The 9,746-nt window shown below is 55.1% G+C and overlaps 5 protein-coding genes and 2 non-coding genes across 14 annotated transcripts in view; 4 read left to right on the top strand and 3 right to left on the bottom strand.

Annotated features, from left to right (window-relative positions):
• The window catches only part of inc (insomniac), a 34,137-nt gene extending 34,009 nt beyond the window's left edge, over positions 1-128 (bottom strand). Inside the window, exon 1 of the mRNA NM_001297857.1 lies at positions 49-128. The gene's annotated coding sequence lies outside the window, so the exon portion shown is untranslated. The remainder of the gene's footprint in view (positions 1-48) is intronic.
• A 65-nt stretch (positions 129-193) lies between these two features.
• Positions 194-1,810, top strand: sta (stubarista). Of its 4 annotated transcripts, none has more exons than NM_166889.2 (3): positions 194-349; positions 692-934; positions 1,127-1,810. In NM_166889.2, the coding sequence occupies exons 2-3, from the start codon at positions 716-718 to the stop codon at positions 1,718-1,720; spliced, it is 813 nt and encodes a 270-aa protein (NP_726744.1). In that variant the 5' UTR covers positions 194-349; positions 692-715; the 3' UTR covers positions 1,721-1,810. The 4 variants fall into 4 exon arrangements, with proteins under 4 accessions (NP_726744.1, NP_001284785.1, NP_476750.1 ...); NM_001297856.1 differs by having other exon boundaries at positions 315-475; NM_057402.5 differs by having other exon boundaries at positions 315-496.
• snoRNA:Me28S-G980 lies at positions 978-1,048 on the top strand. Its single transcript, NR_003725.1, has one exon. It is a non-coding gene; the product is annotated as a snoRNA:Me28S-G980 (small nucleolar RNA).
• snoRNA:M lies at positions 1,017-1,115 on the top strand. Its single transcript, NR_002093.1, has one exon. It is a non-coding gene; the product is annotated as a snoRNA:M (small nucleolar RNA).
• A 376-nt stretch (positions 1,811-2,186) lies between the features above and the next one.
• rush (rush hour) lies at positions 2,187-5,055 on the bottom strand. 2 transcript variants are annotated; one of them, NM_130567.3, is made up of 2 exons: positions 3,387-5,055; positions 2,187-2,599 (listed from the first exon to the last, which is right to left on the bottom strand). In NM_130567.3, the coding sequence occupies exon 1, from the start codon at positions 4,366-4,368 to the stop codon at positions 3,418-3,420; it is 951 nt and encodes a 316-aa protein (NP_569923.2). In that variant the 5' UTR covers positions 4,369-5,055; the 3' UTR covers positions 2,187-2,599; positions 3,387-3,417. The 2 variants fall into 2 exon arrangements, with proteins under 2 accessions (NP_569923.2, NP_001284784.1); NM_001297855.1 differs by having other exon boundaries at positions 2,748-5,006.
• mei-38 (meiotic 38) lies at positions 2,187-6,544 on the bottom strand. 3 transcript variants are annotated; one of them, NM_001347750.1, is made up of 3 exons: positions 6,319-6,544; positions 5,378-6,231; positions 2,187-2,599 (listed from the first exon to the last, which is right to left on the bottom strand). In NM_001347750.1, the coding sequence occupies exons 1-3, from the start codon at positions 6,413-6,415 to the stop codon at positions 2,507-2,509; spliced, it is 1,044 nt and encodes a 347-aa protein (NP_001334676.1). In that variant the 5' UTR covers positions 6,416-6,544; the 3' UTR covers positions 2,187-2,506. The 3 variants fall into 3 exon arrangements, with proteins under 3 accessions (NP_001334676.1, NP_001284783.1, NP_569922.1); NM_001297854.1 differs by lacking the exon at positions 2,187-2,599 and having other exon boundaries at positions 5,125-6,234; NM_130566.3 differs by lacking the exon at positions 2,187-2,599 and having other exon boundaries at positions 5,125-6,231.
• Positions 6,545-6,632: 88 nt separating this feature from the next.
• Positions 6,633-9,723, top strand: Rab27. 2 transcript variants are annotated; one of them, NM_166888.3, is made up of 3 exons: positions 6,633-7,351; positions 8,813-8,932; positions 9,097-9,723. In NM_166888.3, the coding sequence occupies exons 1-3, from the start codon at positions 7,295-7,297 to the stop codon at positions 9,628-9,630; spliced, it is 711 nt and encodes a 236-aa protein (NP_726743.1). In that variant the 5' UTR covers positions 6,633-7,294; the 3' UTR covers positions 9,631-9,723. The 2 variants fall into 2 exon arrangements, with proteins under 2 accessions (NP_726743.1, NP_569921.1); NM_130565.4 differs by having other exon boundaries at positions 8,715-8,932.
• The last annotated feature ends 23 nt before the right edge of the window (positions 9,724-9,746 follow it).

Genomic DNA, 9,746 nt, shown 5'->3' with positions numbered 1-9,746 from the left:
TCATTGGGAATGGATGGGAATGGTATAAAGTCTGATTGCCGAACTTACCACAGATAGATGAAATCATTCGCCGTCCCTCGTTTGAACTGCGAAACTCACCACGATTCTACCGATGGCCCGGGAAAAGTCCGCGCACTTTAATCCATACACTTTCCGCGAAAATTTCGATAGACTGATTCTCAGTGTGACCGCTCTGCGTCGGAGTGAAAAAACCGAAAAAGTCGGAACGCGTCGCGATACGGAAAAAAACCGTTTAACGCGAACGCAACACCGATTCTCTGCATGCCAACGTCGCCAACTTCAACCCGGAAATCGGCCATTTTGTCAAAACTCCCAGCGGCATCTAGACGTAAGTAGTCCGAGCTCCTCCGAAATGCTTAGAAATACATGCGAAATGAGTACCGCCTGCAACACGCGACGCCTGAACGCACTCCGGGTGCCTTCAAAATTCAACGACTGCGCCCTAGGCATCTAGGCAAGAAATTCCGAACGCCAGGTCTCTAGATGTGCCGCGGTGCTCCGATGTTACTCCGAAATCGGTTTCGCCTGGGCGCATCCAACTTCTTGCCTTGTGACTGCTGCCTCTATGTGCAGACGCCTCTGGCGGCAGGCGCGACACCGGCGAAAAGTCGCACGTGGAGCCCCTTCTTTGAGGTTATGTCCACTAACCATATGCCTGTCTCGTTCACAGGTCCGTAACTCTTTCCACGTTAACATGTCGGGAGGCTTAGATATTCTGTCCCTCAAGGAGGACGACATCACCAAGATGTTGGTGGCCACCACCCATCTGGGTTCCGAGAACGTCAACTTCCAGATGGAGCAGTACGTGTACAAGCGCCGCGCTGATGGCGTCAACATCCTCAACCTGGGCAAGACCTGGGAGAAGCTGCAGCTGGCGGCCCGCGCCATCGTGGCCATCGATAACCCCTCGGACGTGAGTACAAGTGCAGAATTCCATGGCATACCAGTGCGGCGTGGCTAGCGTGATGAGTTTATTACTAATCTTTCGGGTATGAAATTCAATGATTTCAACTTCACTGCTGACCAGCCACGCCTCAACGCCTCGGAGTGTTTGCCCCCAGTCTCTGATAGATACACCATATTCTAATACACACTTATTTTGCAGATCTTCGTCATCTCGTCGCGTCCGATCGGCCAGCGCGCGGTGCTGAAGTTCGCCAAGTACACCGACACCACTCCGATCGCCGGCCGCTTCACGCCCGGTGCCTTCACCAACCAGATCCAGCCCGCTTTCCGCGAGCCGCGTCTGCTGGTGGTGACCGACCCCAACACCGATCACCAGCCCATCATGGAGGCCAGCTACGTGAACATCCCCGTGATTGCCTTCACGAACACCGACTCGCCTCTGCGCTACATCGACATTGCCATTCCGTGCAACAACAAGTCGGCCCACTCTATCGGTCTGATGTGGTGGCTGTTGGCCCGCGAAGTGCTCCGCCTGCGTGGCACCATCTCTCGCAGCGTCGAGTGGCCCGTAGTCGTCGATCTGTTCTTCTACCGCGATCCCGAGGAGGCCGAGAAGGAGGAGGCCGCCGCCAAGGAGCTGTTGCCGCCACCCAAGATTGAGGAGGCCGTCGACCACCCGGTCGAGGAGACCACCAACTGGGCCGATGAGGTTGCCGCCGAGACCGTTGGCGGAGTGGAGGACTGGAACGAGGACACCGTCAAGACCTCCTGGGGTAGCGACGGCCAGTTCTAAGGAATCGTCCGGGCCACAGATGGCACTACATCAGCACAGCGTTTTGTCAGGAGCCTTTTCAACGGCATAAATAAACAGCTGTTTATATCTAAACACCTCGTTTTTTTTTTCTGCATAGCGTAGCCCAATATCACGTGCTTCCACCTTATTATGCACGATATATTTACTAGTATCGAAGCGATCTAACGCATTTCCATAGCTGGGCTCTACTGTGAGTGCCAGAAATTCTGAGAAAATAGGAACCATTCAAAAGAAATGAGACAAATTTTCTTACGGATCCCCGCCCAGATTAGAGGGAGACAGGCAGCTCTCGCTGTTGCATTCCATTCTGGCTGCAGAGAAGGGCGGACGATATATGTATGAACATATGTACATATGTATGAACATATGTACATATGTATGAACATATGTACATATGTATGTACATACATATGCATTATCCATGCATACGAATGGCAGTCTTGTTCAATTTACAGTATTAATTTATTGTTTTTTGGGCTTTGTACAAATAGAAAACAGTTAATGATCGCAATTGCAAATTGCTTATGTTGTATACATATCCATATAGTTTATCCTCTCGCCAAACATACGATTTTAGTGGTTCTTATCCGCCAAAAACGGGAACGATATATGCGTAAAAGTAATGTTAATGTTAAGAGACAAAAATTGTGTTAATCTGGTAAAACTATGCATCGGTAAACACGATTATGTGTAGCATCGACTTCACTTCATTTAAATTTGGACAGGGCTATCAAACGTTTGGTAGTCGATTGGTTCCGTCGAGCACTATTTAAATGGATTCGGACGAGCCTTGAATGCCGTCATCTTGCGCAGCTCCTTAATCTCCTCCTGCTCGCATCGCTTCCGTTGTTCGTCTTGCTGCAATGGCAAAGGCGGAAAGGAACACGGATTAGCATTGAAATGTACACATTGGTCGTCGGCGGTCTGGTGCAGTGGAAAGGTGATGAGTATGTGTTGATTGCTGCTGTAGTGCATTCTAATTGCGACTGAACCTGGCGTACGCAACCTTTGTCTCTGGCCACTCGGAGAGATGCATGGATGACTGTCCGCCTGACTCATTCAACGCCCGGAGGCAAAAATGGGCTCTCAATGGCCATCTAACCCTATCGGCTGCTCTGTACCGCTGAGTCACGACGGGAGTTTCAGAACGATAAGCCGGCATTTGGACTGGGCTGGGTAGGGCAGGGCTGGGCTGCTTGTGAGCAGATATGGGAAACATCTCACATCATCAGACCGTTTGTTTGCCAACGAATAATAGAGCAGCAGCAACCGTCGCAGCCACTTGGCTGATAAGGCTATCGCGCTCAGCGGAATTCGCGGAAAATGTAAAACGAGAAGAATAAAAAACCAAAACGGAGCCACTGCAAGGTCGCAGTCACGAGCAACGTTCTATTCTAGACTCTCCCAACTTAGAACTCGATAAGCCTCAAATTTTGCACGTCCTTTATCTAACGCATAGGTATAATGAAAGATCCGAAATTGGGTCCGAAGGTCTTGCAATGAAGATGACGGGAATCGTCGGTTGTTCAAATGTACAGTGGCTATGTTGGGCATGTTCAAGGAGACTTCGTCACACCGCGATTCGTGTCTACAAGGTATCGGGATATGCGTTGTGGGTGGGTGAGAGCTTTTCTGCGATATCTACCATAATCATAATCATTCGCTATGTGGTCCGTTCAACAGTGGCTGCCCGTCGTCGCAACGGCAGCCGGGGAGCTTTGGACGCTCGGTGTCACCTGGGGAGCCTCCAAGCTGCCAGTGGTGGCGGAGGAGGGCGAGGTTATCGTCGAGGAGTCTTCGACGGCGGATAGCACGCTGTTGTCCCCGTAGAAGCGCGGCTCATCGTGCGACTCGCCACCAGGGGAGGCAGTCTCCTCGTCGGAGTCCTCATCGTTGGAGCTGTCGCCGGCTGTTGTGTTGAGCTTGTTGCCGGAGGCAGCGCCGGTAGCCGCTGCCGAGTCCTCGCCAGAGCCAAGGGAACTTGGCACGTGCTTCAAGCGCTCGTAGCAGGCGTCACAGACGCGCAACGCCTTGGTGCTCTGCTGCGGAAGCAGGAACTTCTTGGCCGAGCAGCCGGCGCAGACAACAGCGCCGCAGTTGCGGCAGTGATGCCGGCGCTGGATGAAAGTAAACTGCGTCTTCTTGCAGTGCATGCAGACGCTGGCGTCGGTGTCGGGCACCCAAACGGCGGCGTGGTTCTCCACCGGCTTCTTGCCGCTCTTGCGCAGCAGGTCCTCCACGCACTTGTTGATGTGAGCCATCCACTCCTGCTTCTCGGTGCTGGTGGCCGCAAACACCACAAACGACTTGGTGGTGGTGCGGATGTACCAGCCGTTTCTGTACGTCTGGTTGTCGGCAATCGATTCCAGCGAGACCTCCTCCAGCGGCATGATATGCTGCTTGTTGTACTTCTTCTTGCCAATCACTATGTTTCCGTACACCAGGATGTCGTTGAACAGGAAGAACTGGCGCGACTTGGGCCGCTTGCGACACATCTTGGTCAGCACGCCCTCGCCCACCAGAACGCGACCTTGCATCGCCAGCGGCACGCCCGAGCTCCCGAAGCAGTTCTCCACGGAGGCGATGCGGCGCGTGTTGGCCTCCGAGTTGACCAGACGGTCCACCATGACGATAATAGGCGCTTGGGCTCGGCTTGGGTTTGGCTTTTGCTTTTGGTTTGGGCTTAACTTCGATTCGAGTGCGGCGAAAGTTGCTGCTCAGCTAGCTCGATCCGAGTCCGAATCCGAGTCGAAATGTAGCCAACTGTGACGACAGACTGCCTGCTGCAGTGGTGTGCGTGCGCTCGCGCCGTGTGTGTATGGTGTGACACTCGGTGCCACAGCTCCTCCAGAAATGTGTGTGTGTGTGTACGTGCGTGCTTCGGTGTGTGCGGACTGGGCGCAGCTGTTGCAGGTCCTGGCAAACGGTGAGGAAGTGGGGCGACTGGCGGATCCTGGTTCCGGAATGCAGGGCAACAGCTCCCGCTTTATGCAATGTTCGACGGTTGACTGTAACTGGCTTTTCTACGCCGTCCGAAACGTCATGACTCACTCACACCACAGCAACAAAAACAAACTGAGCTCGCTCCGTCTCGCTCTGCCCACCGCCCGTGTTATTGTTTGTCGAGCGTCGGATTCCCGACCTGGGGCTGCTGCACTGGAGAACTGGGGCGTTCTTGGATAGTTGCCGTACGGCCCTTGAATTTGGGTCTCGTGTTTGGGCACAGGAGAGGTTTTGGGGCTGGCAGCAATACTTGGAGAAATACGTTATTTTTCGAGCGCAGTGTGGCCGCTCGCGGATCGCAGCTAAATGCCGGCGCGCTGGTGTTGGAAAACTCCCCGTGGCGGTGGGAACGCACTTTTTGAACTTAACGAACGGTGCTTACACTGAGCCCTCGAAGGGGGGTCATTTGCAAATGGTTTATTACATTGGATTAAACAATATATTCTGAAAAAATGTAGGAACAACTAAGCCTCTTCAAGTTAATGACTAAACACACGGTCAGTTGCTAAGAAACCACCTAAACCAGCAGCACACATCACATAAATCACATAAATGAAATTCCGGCCCTGAGCTCGAAAATTATCTGCTTGTGTTCGGAACCAATGCTTAAGGGCTACTAGATTTAGTCTTTACCTCCTTCTTCTTCTGCTCCAGGCTGACCTGCACGGCGGCGTCGAACTCGCGTCGGTCGCGCACGCGCTGCTCGCTGCGCAGGTGGAAGGGTCTGGAGCGGGTACCAGCCGGATGCAGTCGCGCCTGGTCGGCCGGATCGTCGTCGCGACGCCGCTCCACGTTCGACTGGCTGTGCTTGAGCGTCTCGGGCGTGCGCGGGACGGTGATTTTGTGGATGACTGCCAGCTCGTTCATGCGCTTGTGCATGGCCTTAAAGTTGGGCATGGGTCGGCTGTGGAACTGGCGCGCCTTGCTTTCCTCCTCGGAGCGCTTGCGCATCGCCTGCTGCCGCTTGCTCTCGTACACGTCCTTGAACTGGTATGCCTTGGGGGCGGCGGATGTGGCAGAGGCGCCGGCTCCCTCGTGCTCGCGGTGGCGTGGGGGTGACCACTCCAGGCGGAGCTTGGCCCCGACGCCGGGAGGACGTTCCTGGTGGACCAAGTGCTGATCGGCCTCCGTCATGTGCTTCTCATCATCGTCCCCATCCTTGCCCCAGTTGAGCGGAACAATTTGTTTGATGTCGTCCTGCGGCTCTGGGCCGTTGTCAAGTGGGGACACTTGAGCCAGCTCCTGGAGCTCTGTTTTCAACTTGAGTTCTGGCACATCGTGGGGCTCAACTTTGGGCTTGATAGTGAGTGCATCCTTGGACGCCTCTGTCGTGTCTTTGGGGGACTCCTTCTTGAGATCCCCAGCACTAATCAGCTTGCCATCGAAGTCACCATCGCGCTGTTCCCGGCCGATCTTCTGCGGAGTGGTGCACAGCAGGAGGGGGTTAACATTGCTGAGGCTCCTGTTGTTCTCCTTGTTGGCCCGTGCTGCTGGGAAATGCGGGAAATGGTCAGCAATGGTCGGCCAAAAATGGCGCGTTTTCTCAGCTTGGACGCGGTGGCCTGGATACGCACCGAAAAAGTTCTGGGAGTGATCCAACTGGTAGTCACCCACGTTGATGGCGTCCCAGTCGAAGTCCGACTGGCCAAAAGTTGAGCTTGCGTTGTCCATGGCCAGTAAATAGAGAATAAAACCTCAACCGAGAAGTTTCCGCACCGATTCAAAAAAAAAAAACAAAGCAAATCCCGAGCCCGCAAGAAACTCGATAAGTGCAATTAAATGGCGGCGCTTTACAGCACTGGTTTATCTCGCGATACTTATCGATAGCTCTGCGCGCGCAAACTTCAATTTACTGAAAAATGTGGCTCAGTGTTATTTAGTAACACGAAATTTGATTGCTGAACACTAGGATTATAGAAACAGTGGACTATTCGAGCACGGGATACACTCCTGACTTTGAAGCCTTCGTCGGAGAGCAAAGCTTAGGCGCCGTCCCGCGGAAGCTCCGTCCAAAGCCGTTCCATTCTTAAAGTTGCCCGAGGGATTATGTCTCGAGAGTGCTTCGAAGTACTCACGAAATAACCACGTTCCCGTGGGAAAGGACACCTGTGCGGCGCACCTGTCGCGCGCGGAAGCGCTTGAAAGCTGGCGCAAGCTTTGGCTGAAAGCTGAGCCTCGGAAAAGGGACTGCCTGTTGGCGGCCAACGAGCCCTGTAGTCTGTGCTGGGCAGCGCATGGCAACAGGTCGGGCAGCGCACCGCCCAGAGGATCCACTGCGTTGCATCCGCAGCATCCGCACAGCCTCGGAGTTTTCGAAGTCCTCGTGGGTCGCTTGTTTTCGTTTAGCAAACCTCTGCAAGGTGGTTGAAGGTCCCTTCCCCCGCGCGGACGAATTGCGCGCGCTAAAAATAACGGTTGCCCGCCCAGTCAGTCTGGTCCAGTCAGCTGAATCGCAGATTCCTTCCAGATCCTTGGAGTGACGAGTGGCGTGCGGCGTGCCGAAAGAAGCCGCCTTGGGCGCCAAAGTCGACGGCGGGCGTCGGAGCAGAAATGCGTGCCGCGCCTCCTGAGCCTGAGCCTCTGCAATTAGCCGGATCCGGTGAACAGGTGAGCTGAGGAACTAAGGGGCTAAGGTGGCGGTGGCTATGTTTAATCGCTCGGCAGAAACGCGGCAGCTGCAGCTAATTACGGCACTGCGGTCTAGCTTTAATTGGAAGCCGTCCTTGTCCTAGTGCAGCTGGACGCGCTGAAAGGGCGGAAGGAAGCTGGGAGGACGTCCTTGAGTGGAGGCCTTGTGGTTTGCTCCTAATTGCCATCACTCGCCTTAGCCCACCCCCCTCATGTTGAACACCACCCCCGGAAACGGGAGGCTATTTCCGTCGCTAGGCCCACCTGAGCCCCGCAAGATCTTGCGAATCAATAAAGGTTTAAAATTAACCGTCAGCCGAGTGGGATGGCTATGGCTGTGCGTGCATGCTAATTCGATTTGCCCACCAACCACTGTCCACCCGCCTACCATCTCCCCCTGGGAGACTTGGCGAGCAGCAGACGACTGTAACCTATGCGTGCTCCCTCTGCGAGGCAGCGGATTCGGAAATAGGGGCCGGAGACGTGAGACAGCTGCCGGAAACGGGAGGAAATTAGATTACAAGACATCAGCAGGCAGGATTCCATTGAGTGCTGCCGGATTCGGGATGCGCAGAAGGCGCACTGGGAGCGCGGTCCCAGTTATTACTTCGATCTCTGTTGTTACTTTCCAGTGACGGAGGCCCCGTTGTCTAGCAACCACTTCAACCGCAGGCAGCGACCGTAATCCGCTTAGCGCGGGAAGGAAGCCAGGGTGCAGAGATGCTGCACGTTCTCTCCTCCTGCCCACCGCATCGCGTCATTTTGAGCGTTGGCCGTTGGTCTAATTAGCGGGGCAGGGGCGGGGTTAGCCTTCCTATGCTCCAGCCACTTTCCACTTTTCTACTGCCCCTTGTCATCTCTCTCTGTTCTGCCGAGCGACATACCGTTGGGCGCCGCTTCCAGCGGGAATGCTCGAAATCTCGATCGGCTTGTCCATTGATGCGGAAGCGGGCGAAAGGGATTCCCCGCCATCGCGACCCATCGAACCCACTCCACACGCCCGAATTTCGCCCGGAACGGGACAGAAAATCAATAAATCGGGATTTAATGAGTTTCAAATATTTGCCACGGTGCAGCGAGATGGTGTGGTGTGGGTAAGTGGGTCGCATTATGGGGGTGGCAGCTGGCAGTGGGTGGGAGCCACGCTCACGAAGATGCCTCCCGATTAGAGTGCCCCGCCTCCGCTCCTGTCAGCCTAAGCCCGGTCTTACACAAAAGAGGAGGAAGAGTGGCGAGTGGATAGACAGCAGGGGCAGGAGGCAGGAAGCTGGTAGCTGGGGGACAACCATTGCTTGGGAGAGCTGTACAGGAACGGGCAGCTCATTCGTTTCCCTGCTTCCAGGCGGACGGGATGCGTCTGCGGTCCTGAACGTTCCAAACGCGCTGCTACGAACGGCCATTATGACGGGCGCCAACATCGACTACGATTACCTGCTCAAGTTCCTCGTCCTGGGCGACTCCGGCGTGGGAAAGACCTGTCTCCTCTACCAGTACACGGATGGCCGGTTCCACACCCAGTTCATCTCCACTGTGGGCATCGACTTCCGCGAAAAGCGGCTGGTAAGTTCAAGCGGCTAATCATCCTGTGATCCTTTTCATGGGACTCACCTAACATAGCCAACACAATCCTAGTGAAGTCGGTTTGAGAGTCACGAGGATTTTGCAACCACATCACTATCATTTCCGAACCCTAGTGACCCATCACTTTTTTTTGCATCCTTCAGCTGTACAACTCCCGCGGACGCCGCCACCGCATCCACCTGCAGATCTGGGACACCGCCGGACAGGAGCGCTTCCGTTCACTAACCACGGCGTTTTACCGCGACGCCATGGGTTTCCTGCTCATCTTCGACCTGACCAGCGAGAAGAGCTTCCTGGAGACGGCCAACTGGCTGTCGCAGCTGCGGACGCACGCCTACTCCGAGGACCCCGACGTGGTCCTCTGCGGCAACAAGTGCGACCTGCTGCAGCTGCGCGTGGTGAGTCGCGACCAGGTGGCGGCCCTCTGCCGACGCTACCGGCTGCCGTACATCGAGACGAGCGCCTGCACCGGCGCCAACGTCAAGGAGGCCGTGGAGCTGCTGGTTGGCCGGGTCATGGAGCGGATCGAGAACGCGGCCTGCAACCGCGAGTTCTCCCTGCTACTGACCCAGTCGCGATGCCTGCCGAACATCGCCTACGGTCAGCCGGAGGACCTGGTGCGCCTCCACGATCGGCGAGAGGAGCCCTGCTCGCGGCGCAACTGCCGCAACTGTTAGGTGCCATGCCCGTGGCCAAGTCACCCTGCTTTGTTCCTTGACTCGTGTTTCCGAATCTAAGTGTGTTTCGCTGTAAATAAATGTTGATTGTTGAGTGGAAAGCGTTTCATTGCACG

This window comes from Drosophila melanogaster, chromosome X (assembly GCF_000001215.4).
Source record: "Drosophila melanogaster chromosome X".
Classification (NCBI taxonomy): domain Eukaryota; kingdom Metazoa; phylum Arthropoda; class Insecta; order Diptera; family Drosophilidae; genus Drosophila; species Drosophila melanogaster.
Note: the sequence above shows the minus strand (reverse complement) of the source record. Positions and strands in the feature narration are given on the sequence as shown.